At 35.1% G+C, this 27,484-nt stretch overlaps 1 protein-coding gene across 3 annotated transcripts in view; it reads left to right on the top strand.

Annotated features, from left to right (window-relative positions):
* Sap47 (Synapse-associated protein 47kD) overlaps positions 1–22,934 on the top strand; it is a 99,366-nt gene extending 76,432 nt beyond the window's left edge. For 2 of the 3 annotated variants that reach the window (XM_089105827.1, XM_089105826.1), the window contains exons 8-10: positions 5,738–5,865; positions 16,518–16,595; positions 22,472–22,934. In XM_089105827.1, coding sequence (XP_088961953.1) covers positions 5,738–5,865; positions 16,518–16,595; positions 22,472–22,623 — 358 coding nt within the window. In that variant the 3' untranslated portion in view covers positions 22,624–22,934. Of the gene's footprint in view, positions 1–5,737; positions 5,866–16,517; positions 16,596–19,335; positions 19,916–22,471 lie in introns of those variants that run through there. The other variant, XM_089105828.1, reaches the window with a different exon arrangement.
* The last annotated feature ends 4,550 nt before the right edge of the window (positions 22,935–27,484 follow it).

Below are 27,484 nucleotides of genomic sequence, written 5' to 3'. Positions count from 1 at the left end.
GAACTGCCATCGACGGATACTAGCGAACGAAGCAGTTGTTCGCTAGTATCCGGCGGTAGGCCTATTGTCAGGAAAAAGTACAGTGAAAAAATTCGATAAAAAATTTACAGATATGCAAATATACAATCATTGCTTGTTAATATATATTAAGATAATTAAGAAGTGACGATAATAAAGATCAATATACAATATTTATTTCCTTAAAATATTAATGAGTAAATATATGCATCTAAAGGAGTTTCGCTATTGCTAGGTCGTCCAAAATCCTCTCCTGTTTGGCAAAATGTAGACACTATTTTAAGTCTCAATAGTGGCATATCAAATCCCTAATATTCAGTTTCTCTCGAGTTTTACATGTTGTTTTTTTCAAGAATTCTATCCTCTTGAAATGTCCATGTTTGGACTAGCTCTGTAAATAAGCTGTTTCCTCTTTCAAAGGATATCCGCTGTGCTTTTGATGTTGTCAAAGACCGGATTAAGTGAACTAGTCTATCCCATTGGTATGAGTTTCTTTTGCTCCCAATTTTTAAAAATTTGCTTTATTACCCGGCTTGGAAAAATAACTGTACACAAGTAAATTTTGTTGTTTTTTTTGGGGGGGGGGGTAGTATCTAGGATATCTCAGATTTTGGTTTAGAGATGGATGTTTTTGGTCTCAAAGAGGTAGGGTTGGAGGTGGATGTTTTTGTTCTCAAAGGGGTAGAAATAGCTAGCTTTTAATGGTGTGATCCCTTTGAATACTTCAAAATTACTTCAATTCGTTCAAATGAATATTTAAGCAAAATTTTTCATGTTGTATTATCTTATACATAACATAGAAAAGTGAGAGAGGTGTTTTTTTGTTGCTTTTTTTGTGGCTGTGGTAAAATTTTAAGGGCGTTTAACTGGTTTCATACTGTCACCCATGGGAAAACGTACCCAGAAGGATCGAAAACAGACGGATACGCATCCATGACCACCCATCTATCTCATGAAGAATACGGAATTTCTGTGTAGATAGGGACGTGCAACCTTGCCAATAGAGTTATCGTCACTTCGAATTTGATAGTATACTTTTGTCAAGAGCTCACACCCTTTTTCTCGAGGGGGCGGTGTGACACCATTTTCAAAAATATCCCATATTTCCACATATTAAAGACTTGGTGGTAAATTTAAAATTAACGAATTATTTAAAATTCATCAGAATGCTGATGAAGCAGCATGAAAAGCATATTCTTTTGGTATGTTTTATTGTTATTAAAATTGTGTATTTAGAGTTTTGGTCTCTACTGACAAGGTTCGCTCTTTACTTGCCGATATCAACCTTTCTTAAAACTGCCTATTGTATTTTATCGAATCCGTACAATAAGGAGAAAATACGAGAATCCAATATCCAAAGGAGAATGAGAAAACTTCTTTAAAATTATTTTTCTCTTGGTCATATAAGCCTTATCCTTAAACAAATGTAGCAAAAATATGCTATATGGTACGCGTATGGGAACACATGATGTTAAGAAATGCTCTAATTTTCTCCAATTAGCCTTATGTATAAATTTATACAAGTGAGCTTCACTAGTCGTTTAGGCACAAAGATCGAATGCAGCAAATGTGTAGCTACCGAATTTACCTTTTTGGATATTTTTTTTTTGTAATTTTGGATGCCTTTTAAGGGAGTGGCCACCACATTTTAAGAAACCTTAGATTATGGTTGTGAGCATAGAGTATGATTAGGTTGTAAGTGGTAAGTGAGCATAGAGTATGGGTAAATGAAAATTGAGTGGAAACTAGTTCTAGTGCTGCCAAAACAAAAACCACTACCGCTATCTTGCCTTTTGATTTTCTTGGCGTTTTCTTCAAGCTTCCTAATTGTGCTCTGCTTAAAAACTCATATTAGACGCTTCTTACTACACAAATTATGCCATTTAAACCATACCCTACATTATAAGCCACACCTTACTCTACACCATATACTTTATACCGACACTGCATCCATACACCATACTCACCACTTACACCAATTATCTATATTTTTTGGTTATGAGCATTTCATTAAAGCCATCCACGACGGCAGGCTCTGTCTGTCTGGATTAGTTTAGTAATAAGTATTAATTGGCGAGTGATCATAATTAGGATCCTTAATTTTCAGGCAATATCGTATCTAAGACGAATAGCGCTACAACATTTTATTAATATTATTATTATAGTTTTATTTGCCCCATAAATACAAATATTGAGAATTACGAATACATAAAAAAGATTCTAGTCTCGTGAACGTGAAATAACAAATTCCAAATCATAAATGCGACAAAATCCTGTGAAAAATAAATAAGCAAAAAATTATGCATATAAATTCCATATTGTTTTTAAGATTTCTGTCACGTAAATGATTTGTTGCCTTTTTACTAGGATAATGTGAAAAGAAAAAGAAGGCCAAAAACCTGATAACTAACGGAAAGCTTACCAAAAGGTGAACCATCGATTGGTAAAGTCTAGCTAAAATAAAATATCGTTTCTCACATAGCAATTACTTACCTGTGCATGTCTCCCGTTGTAAGCCCTTAGCTCATCGTTTTGTTCGAGATCCCGCTACAGGTTTGACTCCAGGAAGGTCTGTCCGCAGTTGAAGGGTCGACGGTAGATGACTACTCTTGGTCCCAGCGTTTGTCGTTTGTAACGTTTGCAGTTGAAGGCTCGACGGGTTGACAGCTACTCTTGGTCCCAGCGTTTGCAGTTGAAGGCTCGACGGTTGACAGCTACTCTTGGTCCCAGCATTTGCCGTTTGCAGTTGAAGGCTCGACGGTTGACAACTACTCTTGGTCCCAGCGTTTGCAGTTGAAGGCTCGACGGTTGACAGCTACTCTTGGTCCCAGCGTTTCCAGTTGATGGCTCGACGGTTGACAGCTACTCTTGGTCCCAGCATTTGCCTTTTGCAGTTGAAGGCTCGACAGTTGACAGCTACTCTTGGTCCCAGCGTTTCCAGTTGAAGGCTCGACGGTTGACAGCTACTCTTGGTCCCAGCATTTGCCGTTTGCAGTTGAAGGCTCGACGGGTGACAGCTACTCTTGGTCCCAGCGTTTGCCGTTTGCAGTTGAAGGCTCGACAGTTGACAGCTACTCTTGGTCCCAGCGTTTGCCGTTTGCAGTGTTTGCAGTTGAAGGCTCGACGGTTGACAGCTACTCTTGGTCCCAGCGTTTGCAGTTTGCAGCGTTTGCATTGAAGGCTCGACGGGTGACAGCTACTCTTGGTCCCAGCGTTTGCCGTTTGCAGCGTTTGCAGTTGTAGGCTCGACGGTTGACAGCTACTCTTGGTCCCAGCGTTTGCAGTTGAAAGCTTGACGGTTGACAGCTACTCTTGGTCCCAGCGTTTGCCGTTTGCAGTTGAACGCTCGACGGTAGATGACTACTCTTGGTCCCAGCGTTTTCAGTTGAAGGCTCGACGGTTGACAGCTACTCTTGTTCCCACGGTTTGCTGTATTTCCTGAACCCGCCAAGCGGCTCCAAGTCGAATTTGATAGTGGGTAGTCACGTTTTCTTTTGACCGCCGGTTCGCTTCATCCTCAACGGCAACAGGAAATATTTCAACCACTATTTCAATGTCACGTCGTCAGGGCGTCGCAATATGTGTCTGAATGACCAGGGGTGTCTGCATTTGATGACATTTGATATGGAAGCCCGGTTACAGCTTTACTGTAAATAGTATCGTTGCTGACTCTCGCAGATCGCCTGACCTTCACTATAGAAGATATCTAGATCCCAGGCTTCTGAGGATTTTAAATGCCATGTATCGCAGCTGCACAGTTGTACCGGCTCTACCACTGCATCAAATATCCGCAGTTTTGTCTTCAAAGTAACTTTCTAATTCGGTCACGCACATGAATTGGATTGGTAGATGTATAGATACCATTGACGCATTGGCAACGCCGGTGTGGTCTTTTCTAGTCCTCTTATGATTTCTAATAAGAGACATGGTTTATTCTAATTATCTCATGTCTGGTTTAAGACAACGTAAAACCTGCTGTCTGCACATAAGTTTAGATTTCCTAATATGTAGAATCCTTATGACCCTTGATAAACCGATTAAGACAGGGATGAATTATTTCTTAATTTTGGTTAGTTACTTTTGGTTGTTTCTCAATGAGGTAGGGCTTATCTATTTGAGGATAGGGCTGGGTAAGGCCGTATCCAGGTGGCGGGTAGGGGTTATGAAAACTCCATTTCCTGAAATGTTTGTCCGACTTGTAAAAAACGTAACAAAAAACGAATATAAACATATTTTGATGTGTTTTTTATTTTCTTTTTTTGTACCCCCCCCCCCCCAATTTTTTTTATAATCTCCCCCCCCCCCCACGAAAAAAATCCTGGATACGGCCCTAGTGCTGGGTAATTGCTTGGCATATGCGAAAATTGGTCGCTTCTTGAACCATTCTTTCTTTAACGTTCAATAATATTCATATAGCCAGCCAGAGAAAAGGAATGGGAAAAGACATTTAACCCCTCCTCAGTATTATTTTGATTATGAAACCATAATTATATCCAACAATTTTAACAAATTGAACCGCTTTTGAACTTAACCAATACATGTCTATTAATTTAGCGACTGTTCTGGACTAATTATGGGTTTGCGCGATACTCGATTTGATGTTACAGATGTAAACATTCGTATCATATCTCTACTATTTTGCAAACCAAGATTGAGATATTGGATACTACAGTGATGACAGTTGTTAGATTTTGTGTAGGTTATCGTGGCACACTATATTGCAACTCTTTATCGCATCTAGCAAATACTGCGGCACAAATTATTGTTATAAAATTCCCGTTCTGTTAGCAGAAGCATTTATAAAGGCAATTCTTTTACCCTCTTTAGACAATATCAAACAACTGAACTCTAAATATCAAAAATTTCAAATATCAAATAACTATCAAAAATTTCAAATATCAAATAACTATAAAAAATTTCAAATATCAAATAACAATCAAAAATATCAAATATCAAATAACTATCAAAAATTTCAAATATCAAATAACTATCAAAAATTTCAAATATCAAATAACTATCAAAAATTTCAAATATCAAATAACGTTCAAAAATTTCAAATATCAAATAACTATCAAAAATTTCAAATATCAAATAACTATAAAAAATTTCAAATATCAAATAACAATCAAAAATATCAAATATCAAATAACTATCAAAAATTTCAAATATCAAATAACTATAAAAGATTTCAAATATCAAATAACTATCAAAAATTTCAAATATCAAATAACGTTCAAAAATTTCAAATATCAAATAACGATCAAAAATTTCAAATATCAAATAACGTTCAAAAATTTCAAATATCAAATAACGTTCAAAAATTTCAAATATCAAATAACGTTCAAAAATTTCAAATATTAAATAACTATCAAAAATTTCAAATAACTGACACATTAACATGTTAAACAAGGGTCCTTAAACAAGTGTCAATCTCATAAGTAAAAGTCAGGATGACATCTATAGTGGAAAGAGTCAACGTACCTTAGCTTGATTAGCAAATTATAGCTGCAAGACCTTTGTAGGATAACTACTTTTTTTTATTTTATATTTTTTCCAAATTTTAGTTAGGAGGTTCTATCCACTTTTCCACTTTCCTTTAAAGTTGTATTGTGAGCAAGCAGGAAAAGATTAATAAACGTCACTTTGTTTCTTAATGCTCTTTTTTTTAAATGAATGGAGTGAAGGCAATCTTCTCATTTATTTTTCATTTATTTCTCAGGGTCAAGGAAGAGGAATTCTGGCGAAATTATTTTTACCGAGTGAGCCTAATTAAACAGTCCAGTGAACTTTCTTCGGCTAATAAAGATGGAACGGAAAAGATCTCCAGGGATTCTAGCCTCGAGTCAGGTGAGAAAATATTGGATTTCCTTTATATTAAAACAGTGGATTTGCTCAGCTTTAGCCTATGGCTATATCAGGTAATAATTCAGAACACCCTCTGCTGATGATCCTCCTTGTTTGAATTTGGAGGAGAGCCAAAACATCCCTCATATGTATAGCAATATGACTGAAATTGATGAATTAGATGTATAGTAAATCTGAAGCACAGGACCATATCTGAAGAAGTCCTATAAAAAAAAAATCTGAAAACTACTCTAAAAATACCATAAATACTTTCTGGTTCCATCCTTAAATGCTCCGCTATATATTTTCCCGTTATATTTTGCAATAGCAAACGGTGAACCCTAAAATTTTATAGTGGTGCTGAAATTTTTAAGTGCTGCTGAGGCGGCACTAGAATAGCGGTGTAGAAAACAGTGGCTTTATTGTAAAGTATAATAGTGGGCTATATATTTATCCTTCGAGGGGGGGGGACAAAGTGAGGTAAGACGCCTTAGAGAATGGTATAAGTAAGTATTTATGATTATTTTAAATTAGTTTTCAGAATTTTTATGGCTTCGTTCCGTATGCTTCAGGTTTGTTATGCATACGTGTTGAGAGAGATGTTGAATTAACCAAAAGGCACTCTATTCATACTGCTACCACTAATAGTGCTGCTACTTCTGCTATTTTTATTGCGACTACTACTACTACTGATGTTGAGGGTAGAAAGGTGAAACTTTCTGAAAGTAATTAGGGGGATATTGAACTAAATTGAAACACACTTTGTGCATGTGCTTTGTCAAAGTGCGTATCAGCAATATCCCAGGAATGGTCTGGGTTACTAAGTTGAAACTTTCAGGGCATGTTAAGGGGATGTTGAACTAGACAAAGGGCAAAATGTGCAAACTACTTTGAGGGGTACTACTGATGCCACTGCTACTAGAGCTACTACTGCAACTGCTATTACTACTACTGCCACCACTATTTCTACTGCAGCTATTTCTACGATGGTTACTACTTTTTTTTCTTCTATCAAACTTCATGTATAGTGAGCAGGGGCGTCCAGAGGCTCATTTTATTAGGGGCCGATCTTCGTAAATTTTACCGAATTGCTACCTGATTTATGCCGAATTTTCTGTAGAAATAAAGTTTTTTGCTAAATTTCAGCCGATATTGCCAAATTTCTGCCGGAATTTTCGCCTTCGTCGAAAATTTACCGAATGCCAAAATTGGGGGGGGGCACCCCTCCCCCCCCCCTCAGGATGCCCCTGATAGTGAGTGTGGTCTAGGAGTGTGATTGTTTGAGACACATATGAAAAGACTGAATCTTTTTCAATTGTATATCAAACGTAGGGTTAGTTGGAATGTAGCAAAGAACAAAATAAAGGGAGTCAAACAGCGGAAGCACTTGAATATGACATCATACCCAGAAAAACAACTTTTCAAAAGATACGTGGGTCATATCATCTTGTATATGAAGATGTAGTTTTGTCAAAAATTGCGTTTTTCTTAATATATTATACTTTGCAAATGATGTTATTTATGGTTGCAGTCTATCACATATGGTGCCATTTCAAAAGGCGACATAGTTGGCGACATATCAGACAATCAGGTAACAGAATCAATAAAAAATGACATCATATCCCATGTTTAAAAGAAGATACTGGAAATATTGTGCATTCTAATTTTCTAAGATTGTACTTTATATTGACGAAAATAACAACAAACTGCTGTTACGCATATAGATTGCTTGTAATTGTCCATCCTCTGTTTTTTTTTTTTTTTGTTTTTTTTTTGAAAAATAAGACACAGAAAATAAATACAAGTCTTGTTTGCGAAACACTATCTTGTCTACACCTGTAAGGCATTGAACCATGAGATTGATTAAATTATTTTTTTTTTTTTTTTACAAAAAGTAAGGAGCGACGTTAAAACTTAAAACGAACAGAAATTATTCCGCATATGAAAGTGGCTGTCCCCTCCTCAACGCCTCGCTCTTTACGCTAATGTTTTTTATTGTTTAAAAAATTGAGTTGTGAGAAAGTCGAACTTTAGCGTAAAGAGCGATGCGTAGAGGAGGGGACAGCCCTTTTCATATACGGAATAATTTCTGTTTGTTTTAAGTTTTAACGTCGCTCCTTATTTTCAGTTAAAAAAAACTTGTTTTTTTATTTAATTTTACAACGTTTTTGAATTTATGCAGGATTTGATTTTGGCTCACTGTACATGAATATTTAAAACAAAATTTGCATATTAATTTTACTTTTATTTGGTTAAATGGCTTTCTCGAAAGTTGGTTAATTTTATTTACGAAAGTTTTTATTAGTAATAAATATATGTAACTTACGTAACGAACTTCTATATTCGTATATTTTTAATAAATATATGAGGGGGTTTGCCCCCTCTTCAATACCTCGCTCTTTACGATAGAGTTCAAATTTTGTTCTAATTCTTTAAAAATGACCCCTTAATCACAAAGACCGTTATTTAGAATAAATAGCTCTTACGAAAATACTAACAAAATCTTTGGATTAAAGAGCGAGGTTTTGACTAGGGAGCGGAACCAATCATATACGTAATATTTTCTGTTCGTTTTAAGTTTGGGTGTTGTTCCTTACATTCAGTTGAAAAACTTTTTTTTTTATTTAATTTCTGATCTTTTTTTTTAAATAGTGCTGGGAAATTCGGCGCCCCCTTCATAGTGATGTCCCTTCCCCCAAGAAAAATTCCTCCATGGGAAGATCCTCCCACATAACCCAGACCCACCCCCCACTACCAGAAAAAATCCGATATGTTACGAAAAAATACGATATGTTAACATTGGGTAAAGTTCATAACTTTCAGCCCTCCCCTCGGGGACTCTGGGGGATTAAGTCATCCTAAAAGACATAGTTATCATATTTTCGACCATGCTGAACAAAATGGCTATCTCAAAATTTTGATCGGGTGACTTTGGGAAAAAATGAGCGTGGGAGGGGGCCTAGTTGCGCTCCATTTTTTTGGTCACTTATTAAGGGCACTGGAACTTTAAATTTCTGTTTCAATGAGCCCTTCCACGATATTCTAGGACCACTGGGTCGATACGATCACCCCTAGGAAAAAAAAACAAATAAACACGCATCCGTCTTCTTTCTTCTGGCAAAAAATACAAAATTCCACATTTTTGCCGATAGGAGCTTGAAACCTCTACAGTAGGATTCTCTAATACGCTGAATCTGATGGTGTGATTCTTATTACGGTTGTATAACTTTTAGGTGGTCTTTCCCCCTTTTTTCGAAAATCAGCCAAATTTTCTCAGGCGCGTAACTTTACTTTTACGTAGGAGGATCTTTCCATGGAGAAAATTGTCATGGGGGAAGGGACATTGCTATGAAGGGGGGGGCGGATTTCCCAGCATTATTTAAAAAAACGATCAGAAATTAAATAAAAAAAACAAGTTTTCAACTGAAATGCTTAAAACGAACAGAAACTATTACGTATATGATTGGGTTCGCCCTCTAGTCAATACCTCGCTCTTTACGCTAAAGTTCTTTTCTAATTAGCGTCCTTTGTGATTAAGGGGTCATTCTTAAAGAATTGGACAAAAATTCGAACTTTAGCGTAAAGAGTGAGGTATTGGCTAGGGGGCAAACCCCCCTAATATGCGTAATACAAATATACGTTTATAGAAGTTCGTTACGTATATTTATTACTAATAAAAACTTTAGTAAATAAAATTAAACAACTTTCGAGAAAGACATTTAGCCGAAAAAAAGTAAAATTAATCTGCAAATTTCGTTTTAATTATTCATGTACGGTGAGCCAAAATCAAAACCTGCATTAATTTAAAAACGTTCATTAATTAAATAATAAAAAAACAAGTTATTTAACTGAAACTAAGGAGCGACATTAAAAATTAAAAAGAACAGGAATTAGTCCGTATATGAACAGGGCTGTCCCCTCCTCATTACCTTGCTCTTGACGAGATAGTTTGACTCTTTGTCAATAGTCTATTTTTTAAAAAACTAAAAACTTTAGTACAAAGAGCGGGGCGTTGAGAAGGGAGCAGGCCCTGTCACATAGGGAATAGTTTCTGTTTGTTTTAATTTTTAATGTTTCTCCTTACTTTCATTTTAAAAAAAACTTGTTCATATTTAATTATATAAAAGCCTGTCGAATTGATTTATAAAAAGCTCTGTTTTCCTGTCACAAAAAAAATGGACGTCACAAATAATTAAAGCCAGATTTATTTCTCCTTTTTTATGTCTGTTTATGTTTTATGTCTCCAAACTGCCACTATCGGGAAATACCTCTCCCCCCCCAAAAAAAAAAAAATGCATCCCCCCCTGGAAAATGTGCAATATTACCCCTCTGGCCGCTGGTAGGTTTCCAGTCACTTATGACTTATAAAAAAAAGGACTAGAACTCTCAATTTCTGATCGAATGAGCATCCTCCGAAGTTTCTACGACAATGAGGTGGAGGTGGGGATGAGGAAGGGGTAGTCCCCCTCCTATGCGGAATAAATTCTGTTCATTTTGAGGTTATTAATGTTCCTCTTTTGTCTCATAATAACAACATAGACCAGAAATATTCCCGGAAATAAAGAGGGATTTAATATCAATTTCAAATTTTTGATATGATTTTATTTTTTGTCCCCCCCCCCCCCCAACCATAAAAACAACCCCCCAAACAAAACTCCTGGATATGGCCCTGGGGATTTTATATCAATTTCTACCTTCACCCTCTCCTCGACTCTCCCTTAGAACTAATTCGGTATTTATCTCAAGGCTCAATGAGAGTTGGGATGTTTTGATATTAAAATGCACTCTTTGGGGCATCTCCCTTCCTCCCTAACTACAAAACAATCATAATACTTCATTGTTGTGGTTTAAAGCGCTTATATGCAAATGTTTAGAATTGTAAAACGACAGGAAATTTACCCAAGAGAGTGAAATTTGTATAGACCTTAAAAATATTTTGGCTAGTTTTGGAGCGAAAGAGATGCCTCAAAGAGTGCATTTTAATATCAAAACATCCCAACTCTCATTGAGCCTTCAGATAAATACAGAATTAGTTCTAAGAAAGAGACAAGAGGAGGGTGGAGGTAGAAATTAACGTGTAATCCCCAGACCTGTGTTCAGGACTTTTGTTTGGGGGGTTATTTTCTCCAGGGGAGGATAAAAAAAAATTGAAAACATATCAAAAATCTGAAATTGATATTTAATCCCTCTCGATTTCTGGGAATATTTCTCGAATAGTTCTCGAATATTTCTCGAATTTCTGGGAATAGTCTGCACTTTTATTGTGAAAGTAAATAGGAACATTGAAAACCTCAAAATGAGCAGAATTTATTCAGTATAGGAGGGAGACTGCCCCTTCCTCATCCCCACCTCCACCTCATTGTCGTAGAAACTTCGGAGGATGCTCATTCGATTAGAAATTGAGAGTTTTAGTCTTTTTTTTAAGTCACAAGTTATTGGAAACCAACCAGCTGCTGGGGAGGGGGGGGGGGATTTTCCAGGAAGGTAGTATTTTCTAGGATGGGGGAGGGGGTAAATGCCTGACCCGGAGACGGTGAAAGGGGAAAGGAACCCCATTAACAGACATAATCAATGAGAAATAAATCTGGCTTTAATGGTTTGTGACGTCTGATTTTCTTTGTTTTTGTGAAAAGAAACCGAGTTATTTTTATTAATCATCTTGACAGGCATTTATATCATGACTTTAAAAAACGTACAATTCCAACGAGGTTGAATATTTAATGATTCTAACTTGTGTTTTACCCAATCATAGTGCCTCGTAATACTATAAAACTGAGTACGGTGGTTCAGTTAAACGGGATTTCAGTTAAATGGGATTGATTTTCACGAGGGTTCAGTTGAATGGGGTTCAGTTGCACGAGGGTTCAGATACACGGTGGTTCAGTTGTACGATGGTTCAGTTACACGGGGTTTCAGTTGCAATTGAACCTTCTGATTGTTTTCTTGTGGGTGGTGTTGCGTCTGTTCTAAAGTGTGATAAGAATCCAAAGTCTTGTTTCGGCTTCTGCACCATTTCCGTTTCCTTTTAGGAGACAGAAATGGCTTCAGAATAAGTTCAGAATTCAGAGTTTAAGTGGGTTCAGAATACAATTTACTTCCTGAGATTGTGACTTCATGCGGGATTTAGCTTCTAATGAAGCTCCAGATTTTCGCTAAATTTGTATATAATGAGGCTTTCATAATTTAGTTTTCTCACAAGCTGTAGTTCCTCTTTTAAATTTTGGCATTGGTGTCTACTGTTTTTACGTTAATTCTACAATTCTGTTTGCACAGATAAAATGCAGCGAGGACAGCTGCTATTGGCTATGAATCAGCGAACATTAGTTAAAATGGATTCCCGATAAGGGGGTGTGTTTTCTCCATATATTTTTGCTGGTGTTTTCATCACTACGAATTTTATTTCGTTTTATTTTTTTGGATGGTCATGGGCATTAATTTGGGGGGGGGGGAGGGGGGGGGGTATTTGCCCTGTTGAGATTTTTATACACCTATTTTGGTATTTTCATTGAAAAAAAAACGACAAAAAAACTCCTAAGATTTGAAAACTCTATTTTGCCCTCCCTCCCCCCTCCCCCACAGTTCCGTAAAGGGACGCCACTTTTTGATTACTGTGTTGTTTCACAAATTTTTCATGCTCAAAAATGTGCTGTATTTGTTATTTTTTACTTCTTGTGGCAAATATATAACAAAATAATAAAAAAAAACTTAATTTGTGTGTAGCTTTCAGCTGTTGTTTACATCTTTCACTGCTGCTACTACTGACAACTCACTGCAGTAGCAAGCCGCCTGAGGCTATTTGCTAAATATTTGACCATAAGGGCCTGGCGATGGATCATACAGTGAGTAACTTCAATATTTGGGTTATTTTTACGAAAGCTGAAAACCCTTTATATGACCCAGCATAGCTGGAGCTCCATACAAAGATACAGAAATACAGTTTTTCCATTTTGAACTTTGCGCATTGAAGTATTCATTTACTTTTTTATAGAAATCAATTCCACAAGATCTCAACTCGAGAGGAGAACAAAACAGCAATTCCTTTTGAAAATTATCTGCACCATTTTCCTTTTGAATCTGCACCAATTATCTGCACCAATTCCTTTTGAAAATTATCTGCACCATTTTCCTTTTGAATCTGCACCAATTCCTGCACCAATTATCTGCACCAATTCCTTTTGAAAATTATCTGCACCATTTTCCTTTTGAATCTGCACCAATTATCTGCACCAATTCCTTTTGAAAATTATCTGAAAATTATGTAGCGAACATATACCATTAGCTTTGAATTACTACTAAAATCAGTACTCTCATCAAGCTGAATAGCAAAATATTTAGCCTGTTTTAATGCGAAAATAACCTGTTCCTTCATATTTTCTGCTAGTGTTGAAATTCGTTGTTTCACAATTATCGCAGACAAGGGCACTGAATTCAGTTTCTTCGCTTCTTTTTGACCCCACATAACCTCTGTCATAACAGCAGCTGGTTTAACCAAATCTTCACCAATAGTTTATGGTTTCTTATTTCGAGCAATCAACCAGGCCACTTCAAAGCTGAACGCTGAACGCTGATCAAATGTACCAAACAAGTTGCTATTCAATCTTTGTCTTTTAACAGATATTTCTAAATTTGCAAAGTATTCTCGCGGTTGTGAATGCAAATTATCTAAATGTTTCTTCAACTGACTTTTTTTGAAAGATTCTGAAGTCAGTATCTTCATACATACATCACACTGCGGTTTCATTGTTCCAGTGTCTTGTATTTGTGTAAAATCGTAATTAAGGAATTCGTCTTGGTATGTTCTTGTTCTATTTGCTGCCATGTGAAGGGAGACAAAAAATAATAATTATAATACTTGAATTAAAGTTTCAAATTGCGGCTGACCTTTACCGATATATTGATGAATGATGATTAATGATAAAATGGTGATCTTGATAGCACCTAACTAGAAAAACTGGCTCTTTGACTCGTCAATTTATTTGTATGATTTGTATCTTGAGGGCATGCAGGTAGCCGGGCTGTGCTTTACTGCGCAAAAATTTAACTCAAGAACACTAGTGAGATAAGAGATGAGATGGCGTGGCCTGCATATGTCGCTAAATTGGTTAAGTTAGAAAAAAAACTAACATGTTTACAATATAGGAAATTAGGAATATATACTTTTTACATACAAAATTTTCATTTTTACCCCGTTCGGGGTAATTTACCCCGAATCCCCGACCACTGACGTATTGGATCATATTTCAGTAGTAATTATAAAACAAAATATGCTTAACTTTTTTCATAGAACTCATAGAACTTTTTTCATAATATTAAAATATAATTTAAATTATTTATAATTGTAATTTTAAATATTTGGTTCCTCTGCAACCACTTTATTTAAAATTTAAGTTTGACCCAATGCATGGAATAAAATTGGCTGGAGTAGCCCAACTTCCTGGTAAAAAAAAAAAAAAAAAAAAAAAAAAAAAAAAAAAAAAAATCTGGCAATTACATCAGATTAAAAATGCCAAATAATACATTTAGGCATAGCAAGGACGATATTTTGATCCCTCCCCCTCCCTTTAGAAAAAAGTGTATAGGAGCGAGATTGCCATGGCGTAGCGTAAATTAGAATTTCCCAAATTTTACATTTTCACTTAGAATAACTGGGCGTAAAAGCATCATACGCACAGAGGAGGGATTAGAGGGAACAGAGAGAGAGGGAGGGAGAGAGTGAGACTGGGGCAGAAAAAGAGGGAAATATAGGGAGAGAGAGAGAGAGAGAGAGAGAGAGAGAGAGAGAGAGAGAGAGAGAGAGAGAGAGAGAGAGAGAGAGAGAGAGAGAGAGAGAGAGAGATGAGGATACACTTACCTTGACGTATTTGACTTCGTCTCTAACTTTAGCAAGTGGTACTTCTTCTTCATCTTTTAATTTCTTTTTCTTTGTTGAGGGAGTAGACACTGAGTCTTCTGAACTTTGTCCTAGATACACAATCGATATTTATATTTTTTTTTTTTTGTCACGAGTGGTCTCATCTTCAGTGTGATCAAAACAATTCAATTCATAAGTTTCAAAGGCTGTCATTACAGTTTTTTTATTTTTAGCAAAGGTATGTGAGGAGCTTTGTAGAAAAATCAAATTAAATGTTACCTTGTGACAGCGCAGTGGATGAAATCGCGCCCTTTAATCAAAGGTTGCCTGGTTCAATCCCGCCTGCCGCAAGGAATTGTGTTAAATATTTGTACTAAACTAATTTTTTGTAATAATTTCAGTTAATCAGATGGAATAATTCAGGTTTATTGTACATAGATAAAATCAAATATTAAAACAAGTTTTGGAGGGACGTTAAAACTTAAGATAAATGAAAAAAATATATATATCCGGCAAGCACCTCCGCTAAGTCGTTTTCAGTGCTCATAAAAATGTTAAACAAAAACTAACCTTTTGAAGTAGCTAAGAAATAAAAAGAGTTGAAAATAAAGGTAGTCGCCTTATAATAACGAAGGCAAGGGGTCAATTTAAGCTATCAACGTGAAAGAAGTGACCATTCAAAAATTAGGTTTGGCATGAATTCTGCCCAAGGCTAATGATGCAGTAGTATGTATATATTTCGTTACCTTTTCTGGTCAGCAGCTTCTGAGCACACAAACGAAATGGTGTACATTTACGGAAGCGGCAAATAAGAAAAATATTGAAAATCTGATTGAAAGAAATGTAAGATATTTATTAATATTGATTATTCAAAACCCAAATTTCAATGGCGAGACTTTGAATTTTGATCATTAACATATTAATGTTAAAGCTTTACTTTATATTCGTATGATATGGTCTCTTACTAACGAATTCATGCTTGGCACACTGGAGTTTTAAATTTGGAGGAGGGATTTAAAGAGTGTATCAACAAAATCGTCCAGTATGCCGACAAATGCCACTCATAAGCTAAATTTCCATGGTAAATGGGTAGATTTTCCAAGGTGTATGTATCAATAAAATGAAGTGAACGTTCATTAAACAGAAATTCAGGGTTTATTGTATTCTTTCTTAAAGTCACCATACATTTTGAAAATTACTGCAGCAGGTGTGTATTGACAATAAATAAACTTTGTTTCCATTTGACTCACCTCTGCTGCTCTCACTACCATGGTCAGACTTAGCTGGTGGCTCTGCCTCCAAAGACTGGACAAGCAAAAACTTCTTTTTTTATTTTGTATTTGTTTCAAATTGCTCTCTTATCAGTGGCGTCATTTTAGGGGGGGGGGGGCCACGGGAAGAGGGACAGTTGACCCCCAATAATTTGGAGAAAAAATATTATGTAGCCCAAGTCCCTTGACTGTCCGTGTGGAGACGCCAACCAACTAAAGCCTGTTTTGCTTTCAAAGACGTGGTAAAGCCAACCTCTTGGCTTTTTTTTGAAAATTGAGAGGCAATACCACATGTTTCTAATGTATTGGCACATAAAGGTTTTAAGAAGAAGCAGAAACTGTTGCTGAGTAGGAGATGGGTCTTAAATTGGCAAGTTGTGCGAATTGGACCAAAATTCTTCAGAATGAAGTCCCTAGCATCTATCTTGTGGACATCCCCTCCTGTTAGCTGGTATGTATAACTTTCATATAATGTGTTCATAATTTTTCAAATATTTTAAATATTCTAACTCGTTTTTATTTCCCTTTCACAGAGGGACCCGACCCACCCAGTGAATCAAACGATTTGGATGAAAACTTGAAAAAGCTAGGAATTCAAGGCAAACCTAATGGTAAGATTGTTTCTCTATCATATTTGCCAAGTTCTAGTTCTTTTAGTTCTTTTTTAGCTCTATTCTAAATCTTTTAAATTTATTTTTCCCGCTTTTCACTAATATCTTTATGCGCCAATTATTTTTAATAACTCTTCAAACCTTAAAGATTAATTTATCTTGGAATCTCTCGTTATGCAATTGAAATATGTAATTTTTTAATATGGATTACTTTGTCTCAATGTGGATGCTTTAATATATAATACCACCTCTTGTTAATGCAACCAGTGCACTGTAGCGTAGCCAGGAGAAGGGCTTGAGGCTTCAGGCCAATTTTCTACATGTTATTCTTAGGAAACTTGAGGACGTGTTCTTCCTAGGAAACTTACCTTAGATCCTCCTGTGCTTCCAGAGGCGCTTAGGGCATCCAAGAAGAGTCACTAGTCATCTCTCATCGCTGTGGCCACCCGGACATCTTCTCATTCGGGTTCGATTGATGCATTGAGATTTGTGAGGTCAGCCCGGCTGCTGCGTCATAGAATGTTTTTGGGACGTCCTCTTCTGGTACCACGTGGCTGCCACTGAAGGACGACCTTCGGTAGTCGAGTTTCGGGCATGCGTGTTGAACTTATTTCAAGGTAATGTAGAACTAGAAAATAACGTAAACCGAAAATCCAGAACTGTCGATAACTTTTGAGAGGGGGGGGGGGTCAAATCCCTGAAATCATCTCGGGATGTGGCTTTTTAATTAAGACCATTCCGTCCGTACTTTATCTTCTGTACAAATAGACTTCTTGCTTCCCCCGTAATTCTGAACATAAAACGGCTAAAAAATATTTATAAATAGTGATTAAAATATGTAAATACTTGTGTATCCATGAATAAAAAGTTTTTTTTAGTTAAAGGATCAGCCTCTCTTGAAAAAATTATCTGACTAGCTGCTTGTAACAAATGATTTATTACATAAATAAACTGTCACAGATCCTGACGGGGATAATGCGCATTTTTAGTCAAAATGAACACAAAAAGAGAAATATGAAAAACAGGCAACAAACACTGATAAGGCTTTTTTGTACCTTGAGGTAACGAATTGGTAAGGGGGTAGTTTTTTTTATACTTGAGGTGAAGAATGGGGCGGACGGATTGGTAAGAGGGTAGGATCTTATGGGAAAATATTTTCGATACGAGTTCTGGGTTTTTGCGAAATTGAGACACAATCTAGTGCTTCTGCAGTCTAAGGTGTTTACCTTGTTTTATTGAGTAGGAGGGAGTATAGGACTTCACCTTCTTAGAAAATCATTGGGAATACTCTTTTATGCGTCTATTCAATTCTATCTGGGTCCTCATTGGAACTTCTAGGGTGACGAAGGGGCACGACCATAGCAGTGGAAGAACTAAGGAGGTATAGATTTCTAAACAATTGGAAGGGGGCAGGTAAACTTTTAATAAGCTTTAGGAGGGAAATGGTAACACTTGCTTGATGGACAGTGTTTTTTTGGTTTTTTTACATGAATATCCCAATACCACGCCTGACTATAGACAGCAGAAATATCACGACAAGGTGTGGGTTAAAAGGGAAGATGACTTAATGATATTACGTGGCGATGATGAAGATTTGAATAGGTAGACCCTCATCTGATATATTAGTTTGAGGCATCACTTGTGACGTCATTGAAAATGCTGTTCCAAGGGGTCGCCTTCTCTCCGTCACCTGACGTATATATTGGGGTGCCGCTTGTTCCACTGCACCGCGCCTTCTCGTCCTCCTGTGCCGCTTGTTCCGTCTGCCGTGTGGCAGTCGCCACCTGGTGTTCACGATTGTCGAAAGCAGGTGACGCCTCGGCTTATGACTTACAGTAAATTAGAACATTTAGGTACAGCACCATGGACTAAGTGGCTTTCACGCTGTGTACGTAATTTTGTGTGCAAAGTGGTTAAGTTACATACATTACATTAAGCATAACCTTTCACACTTAAACAAGTAAATTAAAGCTTGGCTGACGCAAATATCAATAAAATCGTCATATTCATCGTCTAAAATCATAACAATCATCATAAGCAAACAGTACTAAACTTGAGAATGTGGAACGGAGATGTAGATTCAAGTTCTAATTGAGCATTGGATTTTTTTTGCAGCAACATAAACGTAACATGCGTGGCGTTTCGCAAAAAGGGCCTAAGTCCTTTTTCCTAATTTTGCAGTAGAGCAAAATAAAAACACAAAATTCTTTCTCACAAATAAGAATTTAAGAAAGTTGAAACTTTAAAGACGGATTCCAAGTTATTTTTTGATCAGAATTCGCTGGAAATGTCCAAATTGCTGAATTGTTCATTACTTAGAAGATAAGGGACTTGCACTCTTTTTTACACCCTTTGGGAGCAATTCATAACTCGGTCAGAATTAAAGATAAGCCCGTTTTGAATAGACTAACCGATAGATCTCTTCGAGATCTTTCGAACGATATGATTAATTCATTTCTGGGAAAAAAATAGACTTGGGCCCTTTTTGCAAAATGCCGCGGACTTTTACGAAGAAATCGAGTCTATTTAACACTGCCAACACGTTACGAACAAAATTTGCTTTGTAACATTACATAGCGTGTCGCAAAGTCTTAAGTTAGGCTAGTTTGAAAGGTTCTATACCGTAGTGTGAAAGAGCCATTACACTGATAAAGATAACGACTTCGGTGGTTATTCTATTATTTTTTGTTTAATTAGTTTATTTTCTCTTTGACTAATTTTTGCTTTTGTTTTCATGCAGCATATTAATGGAATAAAATAGGCAAGATTGCTGTTATTTGCTTCAAATTGTTGCTTCAAAAATAAATTGATGTATGCGTTTGTATATTTGTCATCCATTGTTAAAAGGGCACATACCGTAATGGAGAATTGTTGATCTAGAAGTGTGTGATTGTAATGTGTCCCCCTTTTGTTCGTTTTTATTTCACTTGATGGAAGTTAGCCACTTTAGTCGTTCTCTTTGTCACCTTTGTTTTTCTTTATATTACTGTTACTGATTAATATTGTTATTGCAACGATTTATTGTGTTTGCATATGTTGAGTCTAGTCTCGGCTTCTTCAGGATTAAGCTGAACACTCGGAAGCAGTCTTCTCATAGATCTAGTCTCTTTTAAGTATAGAAAATTGGTATGTTTTTCTTTATAGTATGTATATTTGTTAGTAATGATTATTAATCACCTTAATTATATTGAAATTATTTAACAAATAAATCCCTTTATTGTAACAGGATCTTGGTTTTGTAATTAATATTAATGAATGTGTCAGAAAAAATATAAATACGACAAACGGGTCTATGACCAGTAAATGAAAACGAAGAAAAAAACAATAAAAACAAATATTTTGCCCGTATCAAACAAGGCGTCTTTAGCTTCGACAAAAAAAATAAACTCAAACTAAAAAATGTACATAAAACTAAAATAGACTCACCTACTAATATAATATACAATTTCTTAGACTTTTCAATTTGGAGCTACCTTCGCGAAACCACGTCACAAAAGTAACTATATTAAACCTTTTAAAATAGCAAATGAACAAGGAATAAGTTATTGCGACATAATTTTATGCAAAGCTTTTGATGCTGCTATTCGCTTAGGTATGATTCGTTTTTGTTGTTTTTTTCTTCGTTTTCATTTACGGCCCATAGACCCGTTTGTCGTATTTATATTTTTTTTTCTGTCATGGCTGGCCAGTTCGGTTTTAGATCTTTTATATTGAATGTGTGTCTTGTAAAATTGTGTGTGTCACTTTGTCGGGAATTCGGAAACTCTGCCAAATATCCGTAAACATATTTCCACATAGTAAGGATGGGGGGGGGGGCTTGATGTGTATATATATATATATATATATATATATATATATATATATATATATATATATATATATATATATATATATATATATATATATATATATATATATATATATATATATATATATATATATATATATATATATATTTATTTATTTATTTTATAACACATCAAAAATATAAGGCATGACGATGGAGTATAACAAAAAGAAATAAAATGAAAAAAAGCACATACAAAAACAGGAGCAAATATGTACAAACTAAAACTCTAACAAACCAAACATTTTGGAAAAGTAAGCCACTCCAAGGCTGATAAGCCTCTTTAAATGAATCATACAAATAAACACCATATAAAAATTATAGTAACCAAGCAAAAAAAGTGATTCAGTGACAGTTATACAGTCTTTTTTTTACAACTGAGATTCACATCCCAAACACCTTAAAACCTAAATTAATTTATACTCTTTAAACCGATCTGACTTAATTGCTAGACTCCTTTAAATAATCTAAGAGTATCTTAGTTGGCTCTCAGATATGCAGAGATCTTTACTTATTCAAAAATGTCTATTGTAATTTACTCAGTAACAGCAATGGCTGCTGAGGGAGTTCCAAAAAGCTCACGAAATAGTTAGGAAGTTATTTTTTAGCTTCCTTTTTGCTCTCTTTCGAAACAACATCTTTGAGTAGCCTCTTTATGTTTTGACTGGCCTCTTTTATGTTTAAAGTGGCCTCTTTATGTTTTGAGTGGCCTCTTTTATGTTTAAAGTGGTCGCTTTATTTTTGGAGTGGCCTCTTTTATGTTTAAAGTGGTCTCTTTATTTTCGGAGTGGCCTATTTTATGCTTCAAGTGGCCTCTTTTATGTTTAAAGTGGCCTCTTTATGTTTGCCGTCGTCCAACTGGAAGGGGGATTCTCTAGGATCCATTACTTGTAGGTCATAATAACATCTCCCCTTTAACTAAGAGTAAGAAGCTGCAGCCTCTCAAGACGCAATGGATAGTCAATGTCCTTCATCTCTTATATGGGCTTGATGTCATACCTTTGTAGGGACTTTGTAGTGCCCAGTGAACTAGTGAAGTTCATGCTAAACTTCGATTTTCGGCGAATTATGCCTTTGAAAAACTTAGCCATTATGCACGGGCGTACCAAGTAGACCTTGCCCCCCCCCCCAAATCCTAAGTTGTCTTGAAATTCTGAGCACCTCTTGTTGCAATTATCAAATAAAACATTTATTACCCCCCTCCCTCCCGGAAAAAGTCCTACGTAAGTATCTGTCATGATGGTAAAATTACTTTTCCGTGTTTTAAAGGAGGGGTGGCTTTGGGGGCACTGCTCCCCCCTCCAAGAAGGTCGAATCACTAATTACAGGAATGGATGGGCAATAAACACCAACGAGGGAGCCCAAGTTTTGTTGATGCACTCCCCCAACATAAATTCTGTATCCGCCCCTGTCTTGGAAGCCCCAAAAATCTCTATTATCAGTCAAAAGTCCCAGCAATAATGCTTCACTTCGTTTAAACTCCTGCAAGATCTGTCTCGTGACTTAATACTAGAAAAAAAGTATTTAATTTGTTATAGTTCTGGTGTTTGATTTTAAATATGATAAAGAGACAGAAAGTGGGGTTGGTAGTTGAGAAACATTTGAATGTGCATGAGTTCGCTTTATATGTTGTTTCTTATCTAATTGAAAGGACATACGCAGGAAACATTCATATTTCAAGTCTAGAAAAGTATTTTTATTTTCAAATCGAATCCTTGCAGTAACAGCAAAAGCGTTAAGAATCATGTCTGCCTCAGAAGGAGAAATCACCTAACATCTAGTGCTAAACCGTTTTCCGGACAGAATTTCCTAAATTTAAAGATAGTGGGTTCCAATGGGTTAGTGAAACGTCATATTTTTAGGACTTGATGGTTGATCTCACAAAGTTTTATTCTTTTGCTTCTATTAATTGCTTAAGTAAGTTTTCACAGAAAGCGGATTTTTTTTACCCTTCTGGTGAGAACATTTTTGGTTATTCAGTTACTAATGAAATGTTTTTTTGTTCTTTTTTTTGTGTGTGGAAAAAAAGACGCAGAGATAGAAAAAGAATTCCATGTTGAGCTTCAGGACTTTGAACTGGCCTCTTCTTCTGACAGTGCCGGAAAGGATGATCAAGAATGGGAAAAAGAAATTGAGGAGATGATTGGAGCAGACGATTCAGACACTGTTGATTTGAAGTGAAACCCCTTTTTATCGTACATTTGTTGATTCATGTTTTGAAATAAGGAAATCTCAAAAAGGTTCAATATTGCTGGCATCTGCCCCCAGTAATTCTAGCGGTTCTTTATTCGCAAAGGGTAGCTCATTATATTTACGAGCTCTATGCATTCGTGATTATTTACATGTTTACGTTTTGCTTTTTATTACCCGTTTTTGTCTTTGTTTTTTTTTCTTGTTTTTACCACGTTGTCTAAAAGCAGGAGTGAGAGATATGGATGTGTATCCTCTGCAATTGCTCAGAGGAGAGCGAACACTTGAATATATATATATATATATATATATATATATATATATATATATATATATATATATATATATATATATATATATATATATATATATATATATATATATATATATATATATATATATATATATATATATATATATATATATATATATATATATATATATATATATATATATATATATATGAAAATTTTCAAGGTGGGGGTGTCTGGAGAAGATGGGAATATAGAGGGTAGGGGTATAAGCCCACCTTTGTTTGAAGGAATAAAAACATACAAAGCATCATTAAGGTTTAGGTTCTTATATCTAATGAATTTGAGATAAAGGATGAAAGGATGAAGTGACAGGTAATTTGCCATAATCAAGGGTTCAATTTGGATAATATCAGTTTCTAAATGTTTAAAAGGAGGTTGTAGACACTAACTCACATAAACAACGTAAAGTCCATGAGATTAAGTGATTAAGATTTTGACCTATAAGAAACAATGGCTTTCTCTATCTGTGAGATTACTGAAATATATTGAGTAGGATTTTGAATAAACAGTTGGATGAACAATACGTTCAAATTTGGTCTTTTAAGAAAATCATGGCAACTATGTAGTTTCCCCCAAGCATATAAACAACTAATCAGGCTTACTTTGTTCGCCTCTCAATTTCCTTATTACTGTAAAATATTGTACTTCCCCTTTTTTAAATAGATTTTATCTTTTAGAATCATCAAAATTAGAAGCTAGTTAAAATGACAAATTTATTTATAGAAAAACGATAGACATTCTTGCCTTTCAGTAAGTTCATACGATCCAATTATATAAATCCCAGGATACAAACTAAAGTTTTACGCTTTTTGGTTCGACCTTTAATCAGCTTCTTCGGGGACTTGTTATATGCTTTGAAGCATAGTTCGTTTGTACCATGGAGATAAGGATGTTTCTTTTCGTGGATAAAAATTGGGATTGATTTGATTTCCTGTCAGAGCTTAGTTGCATTCATGAGTACCCCCCCCCCCTGCAAGCTTATTTTATTAGTAATTTTTTGTAATGGGAGATAGCGAAATTGGTTCCAAATGTCTTTTTCAGTAATCCACTTTTTTAATCGGTTCTCTACTTTTTGAATACTGAGGGTAAATAATTGCATTTCAGACGCAATCGTTTTTCGAACAACTATATGAATTATGATGATTTTAGTTCAAAGTAGATAATTGTGAGTCAAGTATAGTATTATTAAATACTGGTTTAATTTGTTAAAACTAGTACAAACACAAATTGTGCCATTTTAGGGGTATTAGGGGTTATAGTACCGAGAGGTATAGAAATCTTTGTCTGAATTGGTATGTGAGTTTGATTAAATATTAAAGAAAGTATTGACCCACAAGATATTATTTACCCTTGGTTATTTCATAAGGGAGGTCAGACATACTTGTAAAACAGTATCTCAAGCTGTAGAAAAGGTGCAGGATTTATACTATAATGAGGGAATAGTTAATAGAATATAATGCTAAATAATATAGTTTTTTTTATCTAAAATGTTTTCTTCAAGAGAGAAATGTTTAATATGATTTTAAAACTGCGATGGAAGATGGTCAGCTAGACTACTTCTAGCTGAACGGCCTGTCAAAGCAACGAATTATTATTTAATATTATATTAGTTTAATATCATAATTTTACTTGCAAAGAGACCATTTTTCCAGTCTGTTTTAACTCGTCATTGAAGAAAAAAACAGTGGAAAATAGTTAAATAAAAAAAGGGAGGTTAGGCGAATGTTTGAATGGAAAATCTTCAATCCATTAAGTTGTGGCGACCGCTTTTAGTTTAGAGTGATGTAAAATTGATTTTTACAATCAATCTTTTTGTTTGCTATTCTTCTCGTATTAAATTTGTTCTGACTTTAAGCTTATTTTTTTATTTTTTTTTTTTATCCCACATACTGGAAGACATACTTTACCCAGTAATAAGTTATCAGCAAATATCAATGGCAAATACCTGTTACTCTTTCTTTTTCAAACAACTTTTACTAGAAAAAAAGATGGAAAAGAATATTTTTCCGAACATTACAACTGTTTTAGAGACTCAGAAGCTGCTTTTTCGGAGTTGATTATCAGGAAATATGACGTTTTTTGTCAATATTCGCTGTTTCCGAAAAATTAGGAATAAATTTTACCAACGCTCTCTCAAATATATCATTTGCTCACTTAACCACATTTTAAGGGAGGTTGTGTTATTTCGAAAGCCTCTTTTTTTCTTTTTTTTTAGTTTTAGCTATCGCAAGAAAGAAAACATTTGTCAGAGCGAAAGCTTTTTAGTTTGTAGTGGGGAAAACATCCTTTAAATAGCCTTTGTTGTTTCTTCAATTTTGGGTTTTGTTGCTGTTTTGGGTCTTCTTTGGTTAAATTTTGGGTCTTCTTTGGTTAAACCAGTAACGATTTATAGAATTAAATTTAATTTTCGGAAAAAATTGTTTTCATTAATTAGTGTTCGAGCTTTACATTCCGTGTCTTGTTTGTTCGATATTACTGCATAATCGGTGGTTCCTAAAACCACTTTTTACGTGTCGGTTTAGTTAATGGTAGTTTATTATATATGGTTACGTATTTTTAATCCACTTATGAATAAAATTTTATTTATCGCTGTTATAATAGTTGTTTCTATGTTTTTTTCTCTTCAAAAGTTACGGCTAGCCCTAGGGTTACACTGGTAGTTTCATTCACAGCAAAGTGAAGTAAAATTTCTCCGAAAAACAACAGATTTTCACGTCATATCATAACAATATTTAAGTCTCAATAGGACTTAGCCAACATTGAACCGAAAAAATAAAACATTTTTATAGGACCTAATTATTTCTGATATCTACATTCATTCTCTTATTTCAATCCTTAAATACTATCGTAGTTTAGTAACGTATAGTTGGATTCCTGATGTGAACAGTCCTGCGTTTTGAACAGACCCAACATGGAGTTAGACACGGGTTGTAAAGACTACCGTTTTGAGTACCGTGTTCAAAACGGGTTTGGTCTTCTCAGAACCCGTGTTCAACCATAATATTCTGGCGCGAATCCGTGTCCAACACGCTTATAACTCGTAAGATGGAAACGCTTTAAAGCTTGGTAGAGTTAAACACGGAGAACCTGAAAACAATTTTTGTCAAACACGCTCAAAACCTGGCGCCTGAAAACACAACTCTTGAGTGGGATCCATCCCACTGGATCCATCTCAGATGAAATTCGGGAGATTGACTTAGTGAACAAAATTTAAAACTTCTAGAATTTTTTCTTTCTTTTTTTATTCGTGGTGCGGTCATGTCTGCTTTTGTCAATCTTTAAACTTTACTCTCACATGATACTCTTCAACAACTGAGCAAGAAATTATTTCACAAAAGTAATAATTCACAATTGTCGGGAAAAAAATTCCACAGATTTCTATTTTGTTTTGAAAAACGATTTGAAATTATTTTGGAAGGGGCAACTCCTTTCATATACGTAATAATTTTTGTTAGTTTTAGGGTTTGATGTTGCTCTTCTTTTTTTTTTTTTTTTTTTCTTTTTTTTTTTACAAAGGTAAGAAATTCACAAAAATGAGGGAGGGGCAAAGTTTTTTTATGAAGATACAATTTATTTATTTTTTTTTATCTAGGAGGGGGGGCGAGCTTTTGTTTTTTTTTCGATTTTTTTAAATAAAAAATACCAAAAGAGATGTTTATCACATCTGGAGGAGGCAATTGTCTGTTAACTTTGTTTTGCTGAATATTTAAGAGATATACTCGTAAATAAAGTAGCATAAAACTTTAATAAGCCTCTAAACTTCAACAATTAAAATTTAATTGTTAATTTAATGTAACAATTAAAATTTGATAATCCATAATAATTCCCTTTAGTTGAAATAACTCTTGGAAGCTTTAGGTTGAAAACCCACATCATACGATCACTAGGGCCAAAAAAACATATAGTTTATTTTTCATTTGCAACTAGGAAAGCCCTAAGTGCAAGGACTTTATTTAAAAGTTATTGCACAAATTAATCTCCAACTGAAAAACGACTTTCATGATAAACGAAACATAATATCTTTAAAAATATCGAGTTTTGAAGTTCCAAAAGAGTACACCAGAGACAAATAACACAGGACTCCAATTGTTTCTATTTGAGAAATTACACTGTCATCTATGACAAAATAATAATAGATGGCAGTAGTAAACTTCAGCCAAGTAACAACCTTATTACAGGCACTTTGTTTAGAATTAATAAGAGTGTCAAAGGGATATGTTACCGCGAATCTCCGAAATTGGTGAACATTGACATTCAGCGGTGAATGTCCGAAATACCTTTTTTTTTTCTCCTTTGATTTAGTCAGTATTGCCAGTCAACTTTTTCAGTTTAATGCAAGGTTTGCTTATGACAGGTTTGGTTAGGTAAGCTTAGGTTTTTAATCCATTTCTGATATTTATAATCAAATTTAACCTGACATAATCTAACTTAAGTTTTACCATCAAAGCTTGGATAAGACTGAAAAAGCTGATTCGCTAAACTAATTGAATCCAAGCAGAGAAAGGGGAATTTCGGAGATTCACCGGTGGATGTCGACA

Source organism: Artemia sp. Qi Xiang Cuo, chromosome 20 (genome assembly GCF_049724085.1).
Source record: "Artemia sp. Qi Xiang Cuo chromosome 20, ASM4972408v1, whole genome shotgun sequence".
NCBI lineage: Eukaryota > Metazoa > Arthropoda > Branchiopoda > Anostraca > Artemiidae > Artemia > Artemia sp. Qi Xiang Cuo.
This window is presented reverse-complemented; position numbering and strand designations above follow the sequence as displayed.